Genomic DNA, 26,417 nt, shown 5'->3' on the forward strand with positions numbered 1-26,417 from the left:
AACTGAAGAAAAACATTGCATAAAAAATATTTTCACTTGTTCTTCTCAGTCACTGCTTATGACGTTTATCTGATATACATTATCTTACTAAGATTCCACTCTTTTCTTAGGATCTAAGTCACCATCTTGCATGCTGCCATATTATGTATTTTCATAATAGCTGTTGTGACTACAGGGAAATCCAAAGGGCGAGCACTCCTGTGGAATTAAACAGGCATTTCCTGTCCAGTGTTTAACAGTAAAGGATGCTGAGTTGTTTGCAATACTACCAACCTATAAGGAATTTATATAAAAGCTTCATTTGTATCAAGTTTGGGGTTTTTTTCTGCACGCTGCAGGACTTCAAACACACTGGATTTCTTCTTAAGCAGTGCATGGGAGAAGGGCAGGTCTCATGTTTGAAACGTTGGCCCTCTCGGCCGCCCCAGTGGTGCTCCCTCCTCTCCTCTCTTGGGAAGAATAAAGCCAGTGGCTTTGCAGCTGCAAAAGACTTGTGTGTTCCCTCCTGTGATGAGGTGAAAATTTCCAGTGTTAACAGAGGGATTGTCTGCATGTTGTGTCTCTTCCCTAAAGGAAATCCCTCTGTGGAATCTGGAAAAATATGTGGGACCTTCCAAGGCAGGAACGGCAAATGGGAAAACCAGATGTGTGACCAGAAACTGGGATATATCTGCCAAAAGAGAAACTCCTCTTCAGATTCCTCCACTATTGCCTCAGGTGAGTTGGTCAAAAAATAAGGTCAAAAAATGCAGTGAGTAAGAAATACTGGGAAGATGCCATATATGAAATGACAATGTATTGTCAAAACAAAAGGGTTACGTTTGTTGACCTGGGTCAAACGCTGAGAAGACTGTAATCTTCTGTCTCATTTTAAAGATGATGTCTAGATGTTGTTCGTCATTTTGAAAAGATCCCAGGGTGCTAAAGAAGGCAGGATTATGTATTCGGTCATGTTATCCAGGCCACAAAATACTGGTGAATATCCCGTGCTCTGAAAAATACGCTAAAAATGTGTTCTGCAAAAAGATGTGAGCCAGAGTTCATTTTCCCCCTGCTCTCTCTGACTCTTTTTGCTCTTTTCTGAAAGGAAAAATTCAGAATATGAGGCTGGCGCATTTTCCCAATTGAGTTCCCTTTCCACCTGAGGCAAACTAGATCTTATCCATGTGAAGGAAACGGCATGCATTTACTCCACCTGGGAATTCCCAGCATGTTACTAACTCTACAGTAACTCCCTCAACTACATATATACTAGTATATAAGATCATTCTCTGGTTTTGGGGGTGAAAGGCACATCATAGCTGGCATCCTGTACATTCCGGCCGCATCCAGACAGCTTACTGGGGATGGTTTCTGACCCATGCTAACCTCCAAACCGTGCCTGGATGTTGCCTAGGGAAATGCAAGTTGGCACAGGTCAAAACCATGTCCAGGGAGCACTGAACAATGTGGTTGATCACACGCTAATGCTGGGTGCACGTCCTGCCCTCTTCAGTTTCCTTTATAGGACCAGACCATGAGAACCTTCAAAGCAGTGGAAGATGGTTGGCCACACTAAATTCACACCAAGAAACAGCCGCTGCACAAAGTGTGTAGCATTTCTGTGCAGCTGTCATTTCTGACACGTCTGGTATAACATAAACGTGTCTGGGCTCTCTGATATATGGTTTGAGCTTTGCAGGAGCTCCAACTGGTTCTCCAGCAATTGGTGTTTCCCAAGAAAAAATGTACAAACTCTCCAGAATTCACCAAGATGAAGTCCCTAGGTAGGAAAAGAGGTGCTTTTCTGTAAAACCTGGCTGTACCCAGAGCCTCAGTGAGGGGAGTTTAACATGGAGTTGTGCCCTGAAAGTTTTCCTGCCGAATTACTTGGTAGTTATTTCATTCTTTAAAAGAGTTTTTGGGTAGTTCCCAGCACAACTGGGATGGAAAAATCTGGTTTGTCTTCTTTGTGATCCTCAGACTTTTGTTTCTCTCCCCTGCCCGTATGGGCTCCAATATTTAAAATTCATGTCAGTACAGGTCATATTCTTTTTGATTAAAAGAAAGCACTGAACAGGACTGCTCATTAATCGTTTGAAATAACTTTTTTTTAGGTGACTTAAAGCATTTTAAGTGCCCCAGGGAATGGGTAGCCTATGCAGGTCATTGCTATAGAATTTACAGAACACCCAAAATATGGAAGGAAGCCCAGTCTTCCTGTAGAAAAGAAGATGGAGACCTGGCGAGTATTCATACTATTGAGGAATACAGTTTTACAGTATCTCAGCTTGGGTACAGTGAGTATTCCTGCAGGTCACTTTTTAATCTGGAATTACACTATTGTTATTATCCATTTAATCATTGTAACCTTGATCTCAACAGTTTTTTAAAAAGGCTTTGTTCATTCGAAAGAGCGTGTGAGATGTGATTGTTCCACGTTAAGCCATACCCGTACCTACAATTACCTTTGTGTCCCCAGAGCCAGACGATGAGCTGTGGATTGGTCTAAATGACTTCAGGGTTCAAATGTATTTTGAATGGAGTGATGGGACACCTGTGACTTACACCAAATGGCATCACGGAGAGCCGACCCACACACGGAATAAGGCAGACTGCATTGTGATGAAGGGAGAGGTAAAAATTCCTCTCCTACTTTCATGCTTTCTTCTGTCCTTTGTGCTCCCCAAAAAGCAAAACATCTGTGACAAAACAAAACCAAAAAAAATGTAAGAAGGGACAAGGATTTTAAAGGGTTTTAGGAACTTGGTTTAATTCAGAATATCTCAATGTGGAGGGAGACTGGAGAGCAGATCTAGGAAGGTGTATGGTGGAGCACCAGGAGCGATGCACCGCGCTGAGACTTGGTCTGCTCTGCAACAGTTACAACAAATCTCCCATCTGAAATTGGTTGAAGTAACTCGTCATCCACATTCAACGTGGCTGTTCACAGCTGCGTAGTAGATTGTTGGAGCAGGGACTTTCTTATGTTTCCCCTAAAACACCTAAAACACCTAAAACACAGGTTTATTGGAAGCTCATATTACTGGAGGTGGAAAAAAATTAGTTACAATAGAATCAGCAAAAAATGACATATCAATACTATGGAAAAAGACTTAAATTATACATTTTTCATATTTTTCATAATAAATACTATGCTGGTGAGAATAGAGTGGAACAGCATGTTTCCTTCCTGCTCTCGTCAGTCGCTGAACCTTTAATACATGCAGCCCCCGTTCCCACAGCTCTGAGGGAAGGTGTCCCTCACTGTCTTTATTGTGTTCCCTATTTGGAGAAAGCATCCAGGCAAGGAAGAGAGCCGAAACAGCCTCAGCCAAGGGAAGAAAGAGGTGCTCTCTCTGAGGATGGTGAATACTCCTGTTCGATCTAGATTTTCTCTAGATTTCATTTCTCCTTCTGGTTTCTTCCTCAGGATGGATCCTGGGCTGACAGTGCTTGTGAAACCAAACTCGGCTACGTCTGTAAAAGGAAACCATTGGCAGAAGAATCAGGGGAAGCTGAGGTTACTCACCCGGGCTGCCAGAAAGTAAGTGTAAAACAAAAGCAGTGAAAGGTCGGTGCATCTCACTTTCATCCCCATGATAGTGAGTATCACAGAAGTCAATTATTTTGACCGTTCTTGGTGGAGCCCTAAAAAGCTGTTAATTTTGTCTGTGTTGTTGATACTTCTCAATATCTTATTGGGAAATTTTTTCTTTCTTTAAACAAAATTTAGGTCAACTTCTTTTTTTTCATCCCCTTACATGCACACTTCTCTCGGCTCTCTCCCAGCGCAGAACTGGTCACTTCGCCCACAAAAGCTGCCCTCCGTGTGTCGTTGTTGGGTTGCACCCAGCCTCCTCGGTTCCCTCAACCGGCCACAGGAGGCAGGAATATTTGAACTGACTATTTTGCAACTTGTTTGGAGCCTCTTGCAACAGCTACACTTACAGAAAGAGAAAGCAGAGCAGGCTTTACACAAGGAGCCGCACAGCGGCTGTGAGCGTGCTTGCCACCTCCAAGGCATAACCACGGCTTGCTGCTCGCAATGACCCTTTGCGCGTCCTTTCTCGAGGGCCAAGACACACAGCTGCAGTTACAAAAGCTATGTCTGATTATCCTCGTCATTTCTTCTCATGGTTTCTGGGATTCATTTTGACTTGGGGTGGGGTATTAACGTGACTTTCGGAAGTGTACTGTGGTGCGCAGCCTGACAGCCCCTCCCTGCATCTCTGCTGTTGTTGCTGACAGGGCTGGATGAAGCACGGCTTTTACTGCTACTCCGTGGGGCAGTTACCAGCAAGATTTGCAGAAGCGAAAAAAATCTGTGAGGAAAACAAAAGTTACCTGGCTTCTGTGAGAGACAGGTATGGAAACGTAATTCTTGTCCTTTCATACGCGCAACCTGGACGGAAGGGCCAAACTGAAACCCCTTCTTACTTCGCAGTTGTTCATAGCGTCTCATGTGACACCACTCCTTTGCTGGAAAATTTATGGTAGAACTGAAGAAGTATTACAAAACATGTCAGGGGCTTGTATGTCATCAATATAAACATTCAAGCCTTTGCTACTACACACCTACACTGTTGTTGACTCCAAGAATTAGAAAATGGCATCAACTTCCCAACAACCCCAAGCTGCCAGATTATTTTAAAATTTATTGAACTAAAAATAAACAGATAAATATAGAACTATTTATTTCCTCTGGATTTGAGCTTTTCATCCTTTCCTATGTAACAGGCAGATCTGGAAACTTACCCTTTTCAGATTAAGAGTAGAATTTTTGCCCCAGAGTAACAAGATTTAAAGATGTAGACCTTATCATAAAGCTCAGTAAAACACTGTAGTACCTATTTATACAGAATGAATAACATATATGCATTAACACAAGTATTGTTTGGCTCATGTTGTTCATCGTGTAGCACAAAAGGAGAATAGAATCACTTTAAATTCTAAACATGATTTACAATACCAAAACATAAAATAAAAACTAATTTGTATAAGATTTAGAACTCTTGAAGTAAGATCATTACCCTTGCTTCAATCCGTACATATCTTTTCCCACATATTAACAAATCACCCGAACTTTACCAGATTTAATACAATGAGTCGTTTGAAGAAATGAACAAATTACAATAAAATGCGATACATCTGTTTGGTACTTTTTCTTCACAGATATGAACAAGCTTTTTTGACTTCTGTAATTGGATTCAATCCAGCAAAGTATTTCTGGATCGGTCTCTCAGATGCAGAAGAGCAGGGGACATTCAGGTGGGCCAGTGGGGATGTGGTCACCTTCACCCACTGGAACGCGGGGATGCCTGGTACGTGCCACAAGGGCCACTGAGTTTCTGCTCTGGGGACCCGAGAAGTGAGAGTTTGGAAGCTAAACAGTGGTTTAGAAACTTTACTGGCATAAAGTGGCAAAAACAACTCTGCAACTTTCTGTTTGTGCTAAAGGGATTAAATCAGAGATCATGGTAGCTCCTTCCGGTAGAGTGTGTGGGACTGTACGCGTCAGTTGGTATCATTCACTGTTGTTTGGTGGCTTTGATAGGTGGTGATTCATAGCGTAATGTAAAAAGACTTTGATAAAGCTTATTTATGATTTAATTGAAATGCATGTGAGCTATTGTGAGTTATTGGCACCCAAACGCAGTGGGGACAGATTATATTTAATTAAGTAGCATATGCTTTGAGAAGATGCAGTTATTTATCAATAAAGGTAAAAAATGTTATGTTTCATGAAGGAAGGGAGTCAGGCTGCGTGGCCATGACAACAGGAACTTCAGCTGGATTATGGGATATTTTGAACTGTGAAGAAACAAACATGTTTCTCTGCAAGCAGCTGGTGGAGGGAGTCACTCCTCCTCCTCCTCCAACGACAATCCCTCTCCCATCGTGCCCAGAGGGATGGCAATCCGTTCCTCAGAGCAGCTCCTGCTTCAAAGTAGGTCTTTAACTTCTGAATGCAAATCCTTGTCGTTTCAAATGAGAATATGTTTCATTTATTCGTGGAAGGTGGATTTTACTCTGCCTACCTGATACCTGTCTGTGGTAACACATGTCCAGCCATCCCCACATGGTGTGCTGGGGGAGTGCTGGAAAGTGCTGCGTGTAGGTCGAACTAAGTTTGGAGTCACTGGGATTTGGAGATGATAGGAAAATCAAATTTGATAGAGGAACCACAGGCTTATGGTTGCACAATTAAATAGTAAGTGATAAAACTAGAGACCAGGACACCAGACGAAGGCTAGAAGCCCAGAATGCTATTTCTAAATTTCTGTAGTACCCAACACAGTATTTAATTGTCCATTTTTTATAGATTTTTCAAGGAGGAAGGGAGAAAATGGAAACATGGTTTGGTGCAAGGGATTTTTGCAGAGCCATTGGAGGAGATCTGGCTTGTATCCACACTGAAGAAGAACAAAATCTAATAACGAGCTTGTAAGTATCTGCACAGTGCATCATTTAAATGTAGGGAAAGAGAAACAACCCACAATTAAAAAATGACCTTTCTGAGAGACATTAAGGATTTCTGGTGACCAGTTTCTACTTTGCAAAGACGATGTGTATCCTTGCAAAGCGGCAGAAGGAAATGAGTAGGAAGAGGTGAGCAAAAGGGTTTCTTGGCAGGCCTCTGGGAAGGTGGTGCTATGCACTGAAGTGGCCTGAACATACACAAAAATGAAAGAAGGATCATCAAAATTGGCTTCAACTGAGTTTAGTTTGAATGGATAAACCTGGTCTTTTTAGCTCATTTTGGTCAGCAGACAAAATACTCCTGATTAAAGGAATAGTTTGTGCTGCCTTCTTTCCTTAGTTATGGGAAAAAATTGGGAGACTAAGGAAAGCCTGCCCTATCGATGCGCTTATATAAATGTTTAAATCAAGCCTATGAGTACAGACATGTCTGAATTTGGATGCCTAAGCTACTTGGTCAAACCAAGACCTTAAAATATATTTTCATTTAACTTAGTATTTGTGGACTCATGACAGCTGTGATCCTTCCCATGAAGCTCTGCATTTCACTGTTTCCTGCCACATGTGTTTTTCCCCACATGACAATTGAATGATTACTTTGTATGACTGTCTCAAATGACACTTCAAGCATCAAAACACCGGGAATAATGTAATGATACATATTCTCCTTTTCTATTTCACACTGTGTCTGATTGTCTATATTTGTAATGATTCAGAAAGAGAGATTATCTTCACTTATCTTACTGGATGGGTTTAAGTGCCTTGGACTCCGATGGCGGATTTATATGGAGTGATGGCTCCCCAGTGAGTAAATAATTTATTGTTCCAGCTTTTTGAATAATTTTTCATGTATATCTTGGCAGATAGCTCTCACAACTCCTCCTATACAAGCCACAAGTGGCCTTAAGTCTTTACTACCTGATTCCACTCTACAAATTAGTTTTTATCTTTTGATAGTTCATAGTTATAGATAACAGTATGACATTTAGAGTAATGTAATGAAATAACACCAAAAGTGATGGAATCTCTATCTTGATCTGAGCAAATCTGGTTGTACTAACCTCTATATTAGGTGGCAGGGCTCATCGAATGGGCTTTAAACTAGATTTGAAGGGGCTAGGGGAAGAAACCAGGCTCTTTAGAGGTAAGCCTGGGGGTGGTGCGCCAATGTCTGTGGGACGGGATGCTAGTGAAATCCCTTGCTCTGCTGACTCAGTGAAGGCAGGGGATGGAGAGTCATGCAGCAGCAGAGACGTGAGGGTCATTGATGGGTTAGAAACTATGGCTGTGCCTGGGAATGGAGAGGTAGGAGTTAAGGTTTCTCCCAGCAAAAGGGTGGCAGGAATGGTAGCCCAACTGAAGTGCTTCTATACTAATGCACGCAGCATGGGCAACAAACAGGAGGAGCTGGAAGCCATTGTGCAGCAGGAAAACTGTGATGGAAATGTGGTGGGATGACTCGCACAACTGGAGTGCTGCATTAGATGGCTACAAACCCTTTGGAAGGGACAGGCAAGGAAGGAGAGGAGGTGGCATGGCTCTGTATGTTAGGGAGTGTAATTAATGTCAAGAACTAAATGATGGTGACAATAGGGTTGAGTGGTTATGGGTAAGAATCAGGGGGAGGGCCAACAAGGCAGATATTATGGTGTGAGTCTGTTATAGACTGCCCAACCAGGATGTAGAGGTAGATGAAATATTCTATAAGCAGCTGGGAGAAGTCTCAAGATCACTTGCTCTTGTCCTTGTGGGAGACTTCACCCTACCTATTCCCTATCAGCTGGGAATACAATACAGCTGAGAGGGAGCAGTCTAGGAGGTTCCTGGAGTGTGTTGAGGATAACTTCCTAACACAGCTGGTGAGGGACCAGACTAGGGAAGAAGCCCTGCTGGATCTGTTGTTTGTAAACAGAGAAGGACTTGTGGGGGATGTGATGGTTGGAGGCCATCTTGGTCATAGTGATCATGAAATGATAGAGTTTTTGATTCTTGGAGAAGCAAGGAGAGGGGTCAGCAGAACTTCCACCATGGACTTCCAGAGGGCAGACTTTGGTCTTTTCAGGAGCTTGCTTGATAGACTCCCTTGAGAGGCAGTCCTGAAGGGCAAGTGCATCCAGGAAGGCCAGACATTTTTCAAGAAAGCAGTCTTAAAGACGCAGGAGCAAGCTGTCCCCATGTGCTGAAATATGAGCCGTTGGGGAAAAAGACCAGCCTGGCTGAACAGAGAGATATGGTTACAACTCAGGGAAGAAAGGAGAGTTTACAGTCTTTGGAAGAAGGGTCAGGCCACTCAGGAAGGCTACAAAGCTGTTGTAAGGCTACGTAGGGAGAAAATTGGAAGGTCCAAAGCCCGACTAGAACTTAACACGGCTTTGGATGTCAAGAACAATAAAAAAAGTTTCTATAAATACATTAGTAATAAAAGGAGGATTAAGGAGAATCTCCATCCTTTATTAGATGAGGGTGGGAACACGGTGACAAAGGATGGGGAGAAGGGTAAGGTACCTAATGTTTTCTTTGCCTCAGTCTTTAGTAGTAGAACCAGTTGTTCTCTGAGTACCCAGGCCCCTGAGCTAGCAGATAGGGGTGGGTAGCAGAATGAAGCATGGTGGATGAGGGAAAGGCTGTGGATGTTGTTTACCTGGACTTTAGTAAGGCCTTTGACACAGTTACCCACAGCATCCTCCTGGAGAAACTGGCTGCCCATGGCTTGGATGGGAGTACTCTTCTCTGGCTAAAAAAGTGGCTGGCTGGCTGGCTGGGCTCAGAGAGTGCTGCTGAATGGAGTTAAATCCAGTTGGTGGCCGGTCACAAGTGGTTTTTCTCCAGGGCTCAGTATTGAGCCAGTTCTCTTTAATATCTTTATCAATGATCTGGACAAGGGAATTGAGTGCGCCCTCAGTAAGTTTGCAGACAAAGGTTAGGTGGGAGTGTTGATCTGCTTGATGGTAGGATGGCTTTGCAGAGGGATCTGGACAGCCTGGACAATGGGCTGAGGCCAATTGTATGAGGTTCAACAAGGTCAAGTGCTGGGTCCTGCACTTAGGTCACAAGAACCCCATGCAGCGATACAAGCCTGGGGAAGAGTGGCTGGAGAGCTGTCTGGCAGAAAAGGACCTGGGGGTGTTGGTCCACTGCTGGCTAAATATTAACCGGCAGTGTGCCCAGGTGGCTAAGAAGGCCAACAGCATCCTGGCCTATATCAGGAATAGCGTGGCCAGCAGGACTAGGGAAGTGATCATCCCCCTGTACTCAGCACTGGTGAGGCCACACCTCGAGTTCTATGTCCCGCGCTACAAGAAAGACATTGAGGTACTGGAGCGTGTCCAGAGAAGGGCAACAAAACCTGTGAGGGGTCTATAGCACAAGTCTTCTGAGGAGCGGCTGAGGGAGCTGGGGTTGTTTAGCCTGGAAAAAAGGAGGCTGAGGGGAGATCTTATCGCTCTCTACAACTACGTGAAAGGAGGTTGTAGCAAGGTGGGGGTTGGTCTCTTCTCCCAAGTAACAAGTGATAGGACAAGAGGAAACAGCCTCAAGATGTGCCAGGGGAGGTTTAGATTGGATATTAAGCAAAATTTTTTACACTGAAAGGGTTATTAAGCATTGGAACAGGCTGCCCAGGGAAGTGGTTGAAGCACCATCCCTGGAGGTATTTAAAAGACGGGTCAGTGTAATTCTTAGAAATAAGGTTTAGTGGTGGTTTTTGTCAGAGTTAGGTTGATGGTTGGACTAGATGATCTGAAAGGTCCCTTCCAACCTGGGCAATTCTATGATTCTATATTCCCATTTGTCACTAATGTTAGACATAATTTTGTATGTCTACTCAAACTAGGCTTTATTGTCCTCCCCGTCTTAAGTAGATCAAGGTCAGCAAGGCCCTAGTCCATATGGCAGCACTGACAGATTGTCTCATGTTGAAATATCAGAACAGGATAATCAACCGAGGAGTCAGATAACAGTATTTAGATACTTCTTTCTAGAGCTTGGCAGGACAACTTCATCCCTCCTGATAACAAAGAGGGCAATAACTTCTTAGCTTATTAACATGGCTTATAAATACACAGAGGAATCACTATGATATGCAAAGGTCATATCCTTCTCCTTACAAGGTCTGGCATCAAAGCACAAGACAGATGATGAAATCAAATGAAGTACATTTTTCATTAACAGGATGATATAAGACAATTGTTTCACTTTAAAAGGAAAATAGTAACAAAGCTGTGTTTCCACTTTAGGTAAATTTTGAAAAGTGGGCATATGGAGAACCAAACAATTATGATGGAAATGAAAAATGTGGCGTGTTTAGTGGCTATAATAATATGAACTGGAATGATTTATTTTGTGAATATATGCGGAACTATGTTTGCCAAATAAAAAAAGGTAAGAGGACTTCCTTACGCAACCTTTAGAGACAGATATGAGCATCCTTCACAGGTCTGATCACACTATCTGCATGTATTAGAGCCAACTGTGCCATCAAGTGTAATGAAACACTCAATACATTTTAATGTAAATAAAAGCAGTTGAAAACTGTGAATTCATCCCTGAGATAGACGTGTAAGTTGGGGTACATATGCAGCACGTTGAGGAAATGAAATACAGCAGCCTAAAGTTGGGCATAGTTTCTGTAAGTTTAACTTGTGATTGGCTCTAATATGGTATTTTGCTCAGTGTAACACCATTTTTTTCACATATTTTGAGAAATTCTGTGGCAAAAATAAGCATACCCTTAAGATTAACTTTATTTCTTGAAATTAAAATGGTAACAACTGAATAAATATATTTAATTGGGAAATGTCTGAGAAACATAATATACTCTGATATTGATTTACATTGCAGGAGCACCACTGAAACCAGAGCCTAATTCCACGTTCAGTAAGTCTTGTACTTCTAATAACAGAACTAAATTAACATACAATGATGTTAAATTCTATTACAGACTCCTTAATGTTTTACCTTGCAGATTATGAATATACTGTTAGTGACGGTGACTGGATAATACATAATCACAAGGAATACTACATCAGCAAGGAATCGATGCCTATGGAAAAAGCTAGGGACTTTTGCAAGAAGAATGGCGGTGATCTTGCTGTCATTGAGGGTGAAAGTGAAAAAAATTTTCTTTGGAGATATGTAAGAAACATATTTTACTTCAAAAATGCACTGTTCTGTCCTTCACTGAGGCACCTTTTTCAGCTCGCTTATGAAATATTAGAAAAAGGTCCTCATCATAAAAAAAATCACTTTCACCTTTCATGGGTTCATCTACTTAAGAGCTTTACCATAATCATTATTTTGATAAATTGCTACACGTAGGCAAATCCTCAGCTTCTTTTCAAGAACACTCTCAGGATGTAAATCTCAAAACCCTTGCTCTTTTTATCTGAAAGCTACAGTTACTGAGTATGTTTTGTTTTACAACTCATTTTCTTCACAGAATTCAATAAAAGCTTTTTCACTCTTTTTGCCAAAACAGATTTCAGATTTTCAGCAAAAAATTTAAGACAAAATATTTTCTAATAGGAAGAGAATAACCTGATCATGATATACTCTTTTGCAAATAGTTTCATACTACTAAAACCAAATATGGTTCCATCCTCTCCTCCACATGACTAAGTACCAAACCTTACCATTTACTTGTAGCCTTTTGGTAAATTGTCATTATGCTTTCCTAAAACTCTTAAAAATTCTGTTGTATTTTATAGCCTGCTTAAGATTTGGTTCTTAACTTCTTAACATAGCTTTTTGCTCCATTTCTTTTTCATCCCATTCCACTTTTAAAAAAAAAAATAAATACTGGAAATTGGAGGAAAATTTTTCATTTTGCAGTTCAGGCACGTAATCCCACCAACTCCCTGTACTTGACATACTATGCAATTGTACAACTGAAATTAAAGTGGTTTTTGAGAGCTTGCTTATTTTATTTGAAACTTGTTTTCTTGCAGCTTATTAAAATTCTTACTTTTTTGTGTTTTAGACTTTCTATAAAGACTGGGGAAATAACTTTTATATTGGCTTAAGTGTGAGCCTTGATAAGACATTCCGGTAAGTAAAAACAAATTAAGTTTTTCAGACTCATAAAGTGAATATTTGTCATGGCTGTCTGTAAAAGACTGTTGAAGTTCAATGCCTGAGAAAATCTGTCTACAGCCATGTCTTCACATAAAGTTTTAAAATATGATTCTGCTCCTTTGGGGGAGCATTTCTCGCATAATATTTTCACTATTTACCCTTTTTTTGGGTCTATACTCTGCTTTTGTATTGTGAGGCTGAGATGTTCACTCACAGTCAGTGCAGTGCCATCTGCTTTTCCTTGTTAGATGAAAGATAAAATTGGTCGGAGGTCCCTAAGATGTTCCAGATGGTACTTGCAGACATTATTGAATATTCAAATGATCAAAGAAAAAAAAAAACAACAACAAAACACAAAACCTACAGTGAGGTATCATGTTGGTTTTTAGAGGTGAAACATCAATACTAGAAAGCCCTTGTCTGGAAGGTAATTTCCAGATGGTTCTACTGTCAGAGCCCAGGGCAGGACAGCTTCAGGCCACGTGGAGTCATTATTCTTCTACAAATGCCTTTGGAAACAAATTGCCTGGGGATATACTAAACCTCCCATGGAGCCTTAGATGAGTTACAGACACACTTCTGTGTCACTCTTCTCCACCTCGCTGCCACCCCTCCTTTTTCTAGTGCCTTCTCCTGGGATTTGAAGCTTGGTCAGATGAGTCTCAGTCTCTTCATTTCAGTCTTTCTTCTATTGTCTCAGGATGCCTTGCTTAGCCACAAGCCACAAAGACTGGTTAGTCTCATCTCCTGGAGCTCCTGCTTTCTACATCACATCCGCTGCTCAGAAAAAACCTGTTGTTTGTCCAGTTCTCCCTTGTTCCCTCACTAGTTTCATCCTCCTCGCTGCTGTGTGATGGTGCCACTATTTGTCTTTATATAATTCCCCCTGGCTTATTACGTACTGTTTTTTCCTATTTGTCTCAGGAGATTTGCTAGTGGAAGCAGCTAGGCATCCTATTGAATTCCCTACTTGTAGTTTGTTTGCAAAACACACATACAGTTGCTTAGTCTCCAAAACCAGAAAAACACTAAATTGCCCTGGAGCTGATGCTGTCTGAAGGCTCTCAATCTTGGCAGATTGCCCACTTGACTTCCCTCCTTCCAGCACACTGAGGCTTTTTCACCTTTTTCTTGGCTACTTTTTGAGAATAAATGATTGTTGCACAGCTGAAAGCAATAGCTGTATAATATTAAAGATTTCCTTTGTTTAACAAGATGGTCCAAGTGTCAAGTGGTTCAAGGCTCTCTCTTACCCTACAAGATCTTATGCTACTGCTTTTGGGCCCAGGAAATTACTGAAATAGGCTCAGGTTTCCGTGCTCCGGAGGAAGCCAGGTCCAGTGCTATACTGTTGTGTTTCCTGCAGGCTATCGATGCTCAGAGACCAAGAAAGGCTGGGACTGCCAGCTGAGATGGTTAGTTCAGACCTTGTCCAGGTCAACAGAGTAGGTAGTTGATATAAAGACATTTTTTACTAATTCCAAGTGGAAGGTCTTGTTTTTATTTTACCAGAGAACAACATGTGTTTGTAAACTAGTACGTGGGCAACTTAAAATACAGAGCTTTACAAAAAATTACAAAATACGTCCTTTACAAAGAAATATTAACTAATTCATCTAAGAATCTTTATTACCCCAAATTACTTCTTTCAGGTGGATGGATGGAACTCCAGTGAACTACGTTGCCTGGGCTCCAAATGAACCCAATTTTGCAAATAATGATGAAAACTGTGTGGTCATGTATGCCCAAACAGGTGGGTGCTGTAACAGCATTCAGTCTGCACAGTGTGGCATGGGCTTGGGAGGGCTGCGTGTGCGAGGCTGGGTGAGTTATAGTACAGAGCAGGTTGATGTTTGATAGAGTGCTTAAAAAGCGTAGGAAAATAAATCACAGTCTCTTCTTTCATTTATGCACTTTTAAAAGATTCAACTATATGCAACTAACACATAGGATTACACCTGCAATTTGATTCCTAGCATTGTCAGAAAATTTCAGTGTGAACAAATCAGTTAAGCATCAGACCATCTGCAGGTAGAGTCAGGATTGTTTGTCCTCTAACCTCTGTCCGTTTTATGACTGCCTCTGGAGGACATCAACTGTCTCTTATCATTTGTGCAGTTCCTAAAAATCCAGGGCTTGGGCATGGCTTTGATTGTTACTAAACAATATTATAAACTATTTTAATTAAAATAAATAAAAATACCCTTTAATACAGAGAGTTGCAAGCAATTGTGCTTACACTAGCCAAGAACTTAGCTGTGTTTGGAGCAGTTAATCTCTTCTACTTTTAAACATTTCTAGTCTCAAAATCTACAACTGAGGTAATCTTCCTAGGCTCTGTTAGAGGTCGGTGGAAGCAACACTTTTGGGGAGTAAATATTATGTCCTGTTTTGGAGATCTTCTTTAAGATAAGATGAATTATGTCCTTAACATCACTGAATTATAATGACAATATCTCCATTAAACATAAGTTATTATTAGCTCTGCTGTAGATAATTACCTTGTAAGCCTCTGCAGTGAATTAAATGAATGCCATTTTCTTATTCATTTCTGAACTGTAAAATGGGGATGACGATGTTAATGTTATATTCTTACATCACACTCCTGTAGGGAGAAAAGATCCCCAGAAAACTATAAGACTCTGAGAAGCTCAGGTAGTAAAGTAACAAGGACCAAGTACCTTACATAGACAGAGTGATCCTAGGGATCTTACAGATCTTAGGGGAATTAAGCATTTGGAATAAAACTCGCCTTTGTCAATGCTATGGTTTTGCTACATTGAAATATTTCTGTTCTCAGACCAAATATCCATATTCTGAATGTTGCTGGAAACCTGACTATTTCTAAGGAACATACATAAAAAATACTCATTATTTCTGGGGGAGAGAAATACAAAACTGTAACCAGTTCTATTTCCTATGGTAGATTTTCTTTAGGAAAAGACATTTTTATCCCAGTCTCAGTTGCATTTTGTTTTTCTTTTTTTCTAATTTATTTTCAGGTACATGGAATGATCTCAACTGTGGCAGCGTTGAGTTATTTATCTGTGAAAGGCTTAACAATACTGTTCGTCCAAGTGTTACTCCCACTTCACCACCACCAAAGGGTGGGTGTACAGAAGACTGGCTCCAAATTGATAACAAGGTGCGGTACGAAATGTCTGTATATTGTATTTTAAAAAGAGCAGAATAAAAAGTGTCTTTGATTCAGTTTCTCAGTTGTAGCAGGGTTTTCAGTTATCACAAAATATGTTCTGACTGTGTATATTTAAAGACTCTAAAAATATGATTTCTGAAATAGAAATTATAGCCTCTATTGGGACCACAGCAGTTATGAGGGAGGTTATGAGACATACAAGAAGAAAGATTAATCTTATATTTTTGCTTGTGTTCAATGTTGCCAAGGATGGCTGAGCAACTTTCCTTGTGTGCAGCTGTTGTATGTTCTCGTTTACTGTGCTGAGCTTATCTGGCTGTCACAGGTTGTCTGGACATTTATTCATCCCTTGCCTACTACGCACTGGCTGTTAAGCCACTAAGGCACCTTCCCCTGAGAAAATTTATCATATTTTTTTCTATAACCAAACATCTGTTAAAGTTTTTAAATAATCCAGTTATAAGCTTCACCACACTTTATTACGTAAGATGACTCTTAGCCTTCTCAAAAGACAAAGGACTGTATGTATTGAAAATCCATAGATTGTCACCAATGAAGCTATAAAAGCTATAAAACAACAGTGTGCACTGTTGAGAATACACCTAGCAACGAAGATAATCCTTGATTACATTGCCTCATCTAGCTCCGTCTGTCTTTCTGTTGGCTAAGCCAAAATATGTTTTCAGTTCGATAGAGCCCCTTTGTTTGAGATCTGCTGGCTGCTTTCTCCTCATTACTTCCCTCTGTCAGCCCTGGGGAAGAGAGTCACAAACTCAGAGTTTGCTCCTTTTCATGGTGCTCTCTCAAGCTAAAGTGTCTCTCTCTTCCTCACCTCCTGGAAGAGAAGCTCCCAAAGGATCCTTCCTTGACTCCTCCACAAGTGTTTACACACCGCTTCTGACTGTCGTGGACCTACCTCCCTTTTGCCAAACTTTTTGCTCAAATTTCCCGATTAACTTTTCAGTGGCATGCTTTAATTGGCACATTTGTGTTTCTTGATTCTGACAAAGCTGTCTAATGACATCTTGGTTAAATCTCACAGATCATATTACAAGAAATGGTAAATTCATTGTTTTCTTTGTAATGTCAGAATGATTAATGTCATAATCAATGTAATTATGTAATGTCATAATCACTCTTTCTGTGATTATCCTGTGAGAACCAAACCTGGTTTGACAAACAGAAGCTAAGATGTTTAGCTTTAATAACATATCTTATCCTTCTTTGTCTTCTGAGGTCTTCTTAAGCGTTCCTCCCACAAAGTCACACCTCAGAAGTGTGCTCAGAAGACTTAACATAATTTCTACTGAAATCATAGAATCAAAGAATTGTTAGGGTTGGAAGGGACCTTCAAGATCATCTAGTTCCAACTCCCCTGCCATGGGCAGGGACACCTCCCACTAGACCAGGCTGCTCAGAGCCCCATCCAGCCTGGCCTTGAACACTTCCAGGGATGGGGCTTCCACCACCTCTCTGGGCAACCTGTTCCAGTGTCTCACCACCCTTATGGTGAAGAACTTCTTCCTAATGTCCAGTCTGAATCAACCCATTTCTAGCTTTAATCCATTCCCTCTAGTCCTACCATTACCTGACATCCTAAAAAGTCCCTCACCAGCTTTCTTGTAGGCCCCCTTAAGATACTGGTCGGCCACTCTAAGGTCTCCCTGGAGCCTTCTTTTCCCCAGACTGAACAACCCCAACTCTCTCAGTCTGTCCTCATAGGAGATGTGTTCCAGCCCTCTGATCATCCTCGTGGCCCTTCTCTGGACACGTTCCAGCATGTCCATATCTCTCTTGTAGTAGGGGCTCCAGAATTGGACGCGGTACTCCAGGTGGGGTCTCACGAGAGTGGACTGACTTCTAAATGTATGCTAAAATATTGCGGTTTATGCTAGTTTTCTAGTAAAGATCTTCCCTTTCATAAAGACTTAAAGACAAGCTAGAAAGGACTATTAAATCACCTAATCTCCCTTTTTGCTTAAAATATTCAGCTTATCTTGCTTGTTACAAAGATGCTTTCACCAGAAATTAAAAGGCCATCCAGTTACAGATTTGGCACACTTCTCTTTTGCAGTGTTTCAAAGTATTTGGCCTTAACGAAAATGACACATTGACGTGGCATGCCGCGCGGAACAATTGTATTAGTTTTGGAGGAAACCTGGCTACTATATCAAAAAAGGAGATGCAAGGTATAAAGTACCAATGTTTTGATACTGAATGAGACATCAAGTAATTCGTGATAAACAGATTAAAACAGATGTTATAGCTTCTGCAATATATGCTACTATTTATGCCATATTAATATAAGGTTATGTTGAAGGAGAAATTGCACCCTTGGAAAAATGCTTGCATAGGTTTTAGTGTCTTGATTGACTTTTAAAATCATAGCTTTGGGGTTAATATAGGGTGTACAAAGAAATTCTTACGTTTAAATATTAAGATTTTGTATTAGGGTCTTGTCATATAATAACATGTCCATATTTTAATTTTTTCTAAGTGTACATGTAAAAATAGTGCTCAAAGGGAGTAACAGCCAAAACAAATCACCATTCTCCTACCTGCTGAGCTAAATGCTGTGGGTGTCAGTGGAGGACACATCCTCAGGCAGAAGGCGGCTCCAGTGCTGGAGTCCCAACTTCCCCTTGTTCCTCTTGCTCTGCTGGACCTCAGCCTGCTGGTCTTGCTGCTGCTCAGCAACTTAGAGGTTTTTTAGTGAGGCCTCATGTTTGCTCAGGAAATGCGATGCCTCAGGTCCTGAGGGCTGCACACGTACCGTCTCCATGCTCACTCCACCAATGCTTGTTGTTTATACTTTTTTCTGTAGCAGAGGAAGGACATTATTTTAATGGAAAGTCAGTCCAGGCAGGAGCTAAGGGAAACAGCATCTGGCCTTCCAAAAAGCTGAGATCTCAGTACATACATCCTTGGTTATTAAGTAGTTTCATTTGTGTTACGTCTGTTTAGAAATGACGTTAATAAGTCTGGATAACAAAGAAGTTACCAAAGAAGAAAAGGGAGTGCACAGTCTGTAGATTCATTTTCTATGTGCCAAGGTTTAGTGTACTTATGTTAATTTCTGTAATACCATTAAAACTTTTTCCCTGCTTTCTCAGATGATGAACAGCATAGAAGAGTAAACAATAAATTCCCTAAAAATAATTAAAAATTATTATATGTGTCAAAATTTGCCCGTCTTTGAGTTTGTAAATACTTTTCCTGACTTTAACATCAAATGACTACCTAGTCTTTTTATTTTTATCATAAGATTATTATCTTATCAAAAAAGAGAAAAACAAAACTCATCATCCTGGTTCCAAGCAGGCACTCTAAAGTCTGCACTGTTGGGGAAAGGTACATTTAGTTTCCTTCCTTGTACAGTTGTTCTTTTTTCCTTCAGCTTCCCTCATATCCCTCTTAAAAAGTGCTGAAACTGATGCTTGGATTGGACTGAATGACATAAATCAGGAGCACACATACTTATGGACGGATGGAAGCCCAGTTGACTATACCAATTGGGCAAAAGGTTCCCGAAGTTATTATAGTAAGGTAAACATTAATTTCTATTTATCACTTAAGCATTATAACTTTAGTAGATTAATAAATTGTATGTAGCTGCAACTGTATTTTCTGCAAAGTTTCCTTTATGAAGATTTTTAGTAATCTTGTTGCTTTTAAAAGCAGAGTAATCATGTGGGAGGTCTACCTTCATATATATTTTTCAACTTCATACGTATTTTTTCAAGATAAATGTGTTGAACAAAATCCAAAAGGAGACTCTGGATCTTCCTTTCTCAGTTTTGCCTTTTCCCTCTACACCTTCTATCAAATCTTCCTTCTGAAAGATCTCTTCTGCATACTTTGAAACTTTCAGCACCGTTATATCATTTTGTGTTTAATTGCAAGACAAAACTGAGTGTAGTTCAATAATTGTAAAGTGGCTAATGTAGAATGCTGTGCTTGATAGTACTACTTCTGTACTCCTGTGCTAGCTTTACGAAGTTTCTCTCTTTTTCATAACAGAATTGCTTTGAGTCCAGCTAACACAGGAAGAAGTTCTGTGAGGTCCAACCTCTGCTGCCATCCAGACTAAAGATGGGTTTTGGGATTTGAATCATAGAATCATAGAATAATTTAGGTTGGAAAAGGCCCTTGGGATCATCGCATCCAACCATCAACCCCTCTCTACAAAGTTCTCCCCTACACCATATCCCCTAACACCACATCATTTCCAGGACTTCCCCATCTCACACATGCATACGCTTTCTGTAGAAGGCTATACCCATATTCCTACACAAGTTGCTGCACACCTTCCTTCGCTCGCAGCCAAGATCTTGGCTAATGCCCCTGAGGGGGTTTGGAGGTAGCATATGAGATCAGGCTGACAGGAGGTGGGGAGAGCTGCTGCCTCTTGCTGCAGAGAGCCAAGCAGCAGCTTCTCATGCTGGGGGAAGCAGAGGAGGAAGGTAAAGAGCCCAGATTGCAGGGAAGAGGGTTTGGGAGGTTGTTTCTGATCACTACCTCTGAACTACTGCACTGTGGTGACAACTTTGGATCCTAGTGCTGGATCAGGGCAGGAAGAGGATTTCAGCTCTCCAGGCAAGTTTCAGTGCTGAGGAAGGTTTCCTCATAGCCTCCAGGACAACAGCAACAGAGCTGAGCTGTCCTGTGGGCCAGACCCGACACACGCATGTCTACCTGCACACACACACGTGCATGCACAGATTACACACATACAGATAGTCACAGATGCTTCCTCCTGCCTCTGTGCTGTGCTTTGCAACGCCCTCCAACATCCAAATGCAAACTTTCCTAGGGCTGAGTTGTAAATGCTTATTGTCAGATTACTGCTCCTGACCATTGCTTGTATGAGTTCATATATTGGATCTTCATATTATTAACCTCTGTATGACTGCATGTGGCAAGTGAGTCTGTGTACCCATCAGGAATAGGAACGTTTCCTGCATATCCACGTGTTTTTCTTGTTAATCTCATTTCCTCTCTAGGAAGACTGTGTCTTTATGATGAAGAACCCTATTGAACAAGCAGGGAAATGGAAAGATGAAGAATGTAAAACAAGCAAAAGCTACATATGCCAGAAAAATTCTGGTGAGTTTTCTTTCACCAGTTTCTAGTACAGCTGATTTAGTGTGGTTATGTCAAACTGGTGTTAAAAGTGACTTTCCCATATTCAACCCTATTTTAACTGAAATTAATCTGACAGTACCACAGGTACTATGGACCATTTTAACAAAATGAACGCACATTTTGGTTTTTGGAGAAAAAACTCTTAACATTTCCTATTTTAAGAACTAGATCAGTAAATTAAAAAAAAAGTGATATCTATGGATCATCATGTATTTCACTATTTTTGGTGATCAGGAGGGAGAGACAGAGAACAGTATTTTGTCTTTATATGGGCAAATTCTTCAAGACTGAAATTCTACTGTTATACTTAAAAGCACTGCAACTTCTTTGTTTTGAAAGCCCTGCTTGATTTCCTTTACAGTCCTACTAAGCAATTTCACAAACACAAGAAGTCTTAATATACCATGGAAAAATTGTGAGGATTGTTCCCTTCAATGCCCTACGCAGTTACAATATGCTTTTGGAAGGTCTAGAGCTTGCAGGGCACGTTCCTGGAGGTGATACAGATATTTATGTTAAAAGGTTATTCTGATAAGAATTAGAAAATTTTGTCACAGAACATGAAAATATGGCTTTCATCACTGCAGTGATAGTTGGGACGCATCTTAATTTGTTATTCCAGCCTCTCTCAATTACTTAACTACTCTAGTACACTAGAGCTTCTCTCACTCTTGTATGTCTAGCCAACATAAAGCGTTTGACTTTTCTTGTTGTTTGTTTGCTCATTACAGACCCCAAACTGCCGAATTCCCAACCCCTAGTTCCGATGTTTGGCTTTAACAATTATGGTGACGACCGCTATGCAGTTATCAACTACAAAATGAGCTGGGAAGAAGCACAGAAGAACTGCAGAGACCAGTCTGCGGAGCTCGCCAGCGTTTTGGATCCTTATGCCGAATCTTACCTGTGGTTACAAATACTAAAGCATGGGGAACCTGTATGGATTGGTCTTAACAGCAACACGGTGAGTCCACCAAATGCTTGTCACAATCATACTACTACCCTGGACCAGCATAGATCAGCCATATTTCTCGCTCCGAGGTTGACAGGATCCACTGCTGTGGGCGCTGTTTGCTCCTGTGTGAGTGCAGATCCGTGAATGTGTGGCGGCCATCAAAGTCTTGGTGAGATACCTGACTTCCCTCCACTTCAGGGGTTTTACGCACCCAAACGTTTAGCCATAATGTAAGTGAGAACAGCCACGGCCTCCATTTCAAATGCCACCAAGGATGTAGCTGCTACAGCAGTGAAAGTGGTCATGAAGTTTCCACTTCCTATGCCATGGTCTACCATACGCTGGTTTCTGAAGACACATTGTGGAGCACACCACAGAAACAACTTGTGTTAAAAATAGTTCTTTCTTTGTGAGGTTATTTTAAGCCTGGTTTTAACTTACAGCCTGGCATTACAAGAGCTTGTGCTGAGCAATAGGGGAAATGGCAAAGTGCAGCATGGAGAAGGGAGCAGGCCTCTGGCGGTGGGGACACCTTAGGCTGGTTTTTGCAGCTAAAGGCAGTGCCTTGTGATAGACTGTCACAGACTCTGTCAGCGAAGAGTGCAAAGGCCTGAAAGGGGAAGCATCTATCAGAGGCATGTAAAAAGAACATAAAAAAAGATGATACAGCTGGATATTTTCAGAACCAGAGTTGTGAGGAAATCCCAAGAAGACAGGCAGAGCTGGAGCTTGGTGGGACACAGGACCAAGAGAGGGCACAGGTGCTGAGGTGAGAGGAACTGGAGCTGAGCTTCAGTGAGAGGCAGGCACTGGGAAACAAGATTAGACAGGAATCTGGGATGAAATGTGGCCAAGGACTTCAAAGGAAAAAGGTCAGGAAAGGAAGTGGCAGAAAGAACTGGATGGGAGCCTGCCTGCAAAGCTCACAGGAAGAAGGGGCTAGGCTGCGCAGGATGGGGTGACAGGAGCCACGGCTGTAACTTATGTTGGTCATCCTCTGCAAATAGTGGTGAAATCCACTGAAAAAAAATGCATGCTCAACTTGTCTGCAGTAGTTGGTCTTTGCAAGAGCTGGAAACCTACCACAAGCCCTGTTAGCATGGGCAGCAAAGGTCTGTGGTGTGTGCCTCATGAAAAACATCATTGCATTCCTCTCTCCAGTGGAACTTCTGCTTTTCCTATTTGCATTCTAATATAGAGAGAAGCCTGCATTAGAGGAACGCTAGCAATAGTTTCTCTGCAATCTTTATTTGATCTGTGTGTAGATGTGGACTCCTTTGATAAAATCTTCAATTGTATATTCACATTTGTTACTGCAAGGCCCTTTGCTCATCTACAGTACGAGATGGATGGTGTGAATTGAATAACCTAGGTTGGGTACTAAATGAACATCTGTAGGACCACTGCCCTAACTGCTGCGGAGAGTGGAAGTCTGGGACAGACTGTTACATATTCATGACAGAGGATAAATTAATTTTGTATGAGAAACCATGATTCTGACGTTTCCTAACTTTTACATAGCTCCAAGCGCAATCTTAATCTTCTTCCAATCTAATCGTTGCATGGAACACAATCTTTATTGTCATTTCCTTTTAGACTCATGGCCATTATGTATGGTCAGATAGAAGGAGGAGCAGGTATCACAACTGGGGCAGTGGAGAGCCAAATAAGAACACAGCCTGTGTCTATATAGATCTGGATGGCTTTTGGAAGACAGCATTTTGCAACGAAACATTTTTATCTATCTGTAAACAATCCGACGGTAAGTTGTGAGTGGGAGAAATGTGATTTGGGAGTCTGGAATTTAAATTCATGGCTCTATTTGAATTTAGCTTTTCCATATATGCAAAGATTGTGATAAATGGTGTATGCCTTGTGATAAAATATTACTTTTGTTAAGGAAGGACTCCCAGATCTAGTCTGTCTTGAGTGATTTCCAGATATTTCATTTCATAGGCCAGTCAACGCATGCACATCATGAAGACAACGGCGACATTTCGTGCCACAAGCAATAGATCTTTTCTGCATCTTTGTTTGTCAGGACCTGCAGAACTGATCAATTTTCACCTAACTATAAATATATCAATGATATATTTTTACAATTTAAAGTATCTTTTGTAATATTGGGAGATATTGGGAGATAAGAAACTTGTGTCATACTTGCATGTATGGACAAGGGTAGGAACAGACAGCTTCTCTGGACGACCTTACTACAAACTGGCTGGACACATACCACTGGCTTGTGGTGGTGTTGAGATCCTTTGTGCATACTGACTCATTCCTCATTCTGTTTCACAAGTTTTAAGTAAAAATTGCCTTGCAGAAGACAATTGCAGTAAGACTGGTGAAAACTGCCTTTAGCAAATTGGAGAACCAGCTCCAACTAGTATAGTTTATTACTAGTTTACATGATTAGTTCAACCTTTTATCATTAGTGAAGTCTCTGGGATATTTGTTTAACTGTAATCACTGTCAAATTGGTAGGGCTGATGCGTGGTGCAGGAGTACAAGTTCCCGTTGGCTTTTAGGACCCCACTGAAACCTGTGTGTCTCCTTAATAGAGTTAATCCCTAGTGAACCACCACAGCTTCCTGGAAAGTGCCCTGAACCGCAGCGTGGTAGATCTTGGGTTCCCTTCCGTGGTCATTGCTACTATGTTCACACCATTTCTGAGGAAAGCTGGCCTGATGCTTCCATGACATGTATTCGAATGGGTGAGTGCCTTTTTTTTATGTTAGGATATTTTACAGGTTGTTTGTGTATTTGTTTTTTTTAATCCAGAACCAAGAGATAATAAGTAGGTGTGTGTCTGTATATCAATTATAAGCTAAGGCTAATTTAAATTTATTTTCAAGCTTTTCTACTATAAGAAAAAGTTGATCACAAAACATGGAATGATTATTTACTTTGATAATTAATTTCTAATGGAAAATCTTGCTGAAATTATATGTAATATTTAATTCTTATTTTTAGGTGCTTCTCTGGTTTCCATAGAAGATTCAGATGAGATGAACTTTATTTTGCTTCATTTGTCTTCCATAGCAAGTCAATTCAGAAAGTTTTGGATAGGATTGTTCAAAAATATTGATGGTAATTATTTCACAATGCATAATGAGATGAAAATAAATACTGAATAAACAGAGAGAATACTAAATAACATTAACATACTAAATACTAATACTAATATACTAAATATTAAATAAATTATCAGAGATAAATCAACTGTTAAATGTTTAATAGATTTCTGTTAAAATACTTAAAGCTTAAACCACTAAGAAGTCTCCACTTTTTGTATCTTTATTATCCTTAGAGTATATTTCATCCTGTAAAAGGTTCTGGCTTAGCACTGCAGTAGTTGATTAAAATGTTTCCTTCCCTTTACTCAAAGTGCTTGACATTTAACCAGTGCTAGTCTTTTAAGAAAAGTACTATCTTGTAATTAAAAGCTGAAGCAGCCTTAAACTGAAATTTATTTCTAAACAACACAGGGGATAGCAGCTCATATAAGCTGCCTAGCAACATTTTTTAATCTAAATTTTAGGGCTTTTTCATAAGTTTTTTTGGTGGAAAATTTAATTTTCATCCAAAAATATTTCAACTTTTTTTTTCTTTCTTTTTAAAATGCAAATTTGATCCTGTTTTCTACATCATTGTAATTGTGAAGCCTGTTTTTCATGGCAGACTTTGAGGGTACATCTCCAGGGAGAGTCTCAACTAGGCTGCAGTGAGCGCCCTTGGCCGTGGCTGCCCAAGTCCCTGTTTCTTGCCACCAGCAATGGCAGACAACTTGTTGCATGGTGGGCCAGGTGTTAGTTTGCAGCTAGAACAGATGAGTTCTGGGCACAGCTTTCAGATAAAAGTCCTCAGGCAGCCTGGGCATCAGGCTTCCTGCCAGCTTGGCTTCCTTACATCACTGACAGCCATGGCCCTGAAAGCTAATGGAGTTAACTTTGTCTGTGAGCGTTTACATTTGGTACGCTCCCATCTGAATGCCTCTGACTGTTAAAAGAGTGAGAAATGAGCCCAAGGTAATCCAAGTAAATTAATAGTAATTTAATCAATTAATAAATTCCATAACTGATGTTGTTGTGCCTGGTAGACTACAAAAAATTCCCCACTTCATTCACTCACTAGTTAATACTTATAATTTTAGGGGAATGGATATGGGTAGACAGAAGTGCGTTAGAATTTGTCAACTGGGAGAAAGGAGAGCCTACGGTAATTTTTGACGAACACTGTGTTGATATGGATGTCTCAAGTGGAACCTGGAGGAACTATTTCTGCTCTGTTGACCAGAATTTTATTTGCAAAACCCCCAAAAGTAAGTTCTGAATTTCTGTGCACTGGGTTGCTAACTACTATTTATGATGTTAATATACGTCAAGCCAAGCTGCTTATGCACTGGGTATGCTTTGTGTATTGATGTTGAGGCATGTGCATCTGCATGAAAGCCAAGGGTAACTTCTGTTAAGGACAATGAGAAGCAATGTTGGAGAAGAACCTGTGCCTGTTTCCTCTTCTTAGTTTAAAAACATTGACTTCTTGGCATTTGCTGTACTCTGGGGTAGGGGAAAACATATCACCTGGTGAAAGTGTGGAGAAAATTCATAGTCATTATGACTAGAG

The 26,417-nt window shown here is 40.7% G+C and overlaps 1 protein-coding gene across 1 annotated transcript in view; it reads left to right on the forward strand.

Annotated features, from left to right (window-relative positions):
* Positions 1 to 26,417, forward strand: part of LOC128904905 (macrophage mannose receptor 1-like) — a 35,516-nt gene that overhangs the window by 5,555 nt on the left and 3,544 nt on the right. Inside the window, exons 6-28 of the mRNA XM_054189905.1 lie at positions 574 to 717; positions 2,097 to 2,279; positions 2,462 to 2,616; positions 3,413 to 3,526; positions 4,231 to 4,346; positions 5,155 to 5,303; positions 5,730 to 5,929; positions 6,305 to 6,426; positions 7,179 to 7,266; positions 10,698 to 10,842; positions 11,302 to 11,337; positions 11,426 to 11,595; positions 12,440 to 12,507; positions 14,187 to 14,287; positions 15,537 to 15,679; positions 17,766 to 17,880; positions 19,089 to 19,237; positions 20,695 to 20,797; positions 21,568 to 21,800; positions 23,388 to 23,553; positions 24,353 to 24,505; positions 24,765 to 24,881; positions 25,945 to 26,112. Of these exons, the coding sequence (XP_054045880.1) occupies positions 574 to 717; positions 2,097 to 2,279; positions 2,462 to 2,616; positions 3,413 to 3,526; positions 4,231 to 4,346; positions 5,155 to 5,303; positions 5,730 to 5,929; positions 6,305 to 6,426; positions 7,179 to 7,266; positions 10,698 to 10,842; positions 11,302 to 11,337; positions 11,426 to 11,595; positions 12,440 to 12,507; positions 14,187 to 14,287; positions 15,537 to 15,679; positions 17,766 to 17,880; positions 19,089 to 19,237; positions 20,695 to 20,797; positions 21,568 to 21,800; positions 23,388 to 23,553; positions 24,353 to 24,505; positions 24,765 to 24,881; positions 25,945 to 26,112 (3,138 nt within the window). The remainder of the gene's footprint in view (positions 1 to 573; positions 718 to 2,096; positions 2,280 to 2,461; positions 2,617 to 3,412; positions 3,527 to 4,230; positions 4,347 to 5,154; positions 5,304 to 5,729; positions 5,930 to 6,304; positions 6,427 to 7,178; positions 7,267 to 10,697; positions 10,843 to 11,301; positions 11,338 to 11,425; positions 11,596 to 12,439; positions 12,508 to 14,186; positions 14,288 to 15,536; positions 15,680 to 17,765; positions 17,881 to 19,088; positions 19,238 to 20,694; positions 20,798 to 21,567; positions 21,801 to 23,387; positions 23,554 to 24,352; positions 24,506 to 24,764; positions 24,882 to 25,944; positions 26,113 to 26,417) is intronic.

This window comes from Rissa tridactyla, chromosome 2, assembly GCF_028500815.1.
Source record: "Rissa tridactyla isolate bRisTri1 chromosome 2, bRisTri1.patW.cur.20221130, whole genome shotgun sequence".
Taxonomy (NCBI): Eukaryota; Metazoa; Chordata; class Aves; order Charadriiformes; family Laridae; genus Rissa; species Rissa tridactyla.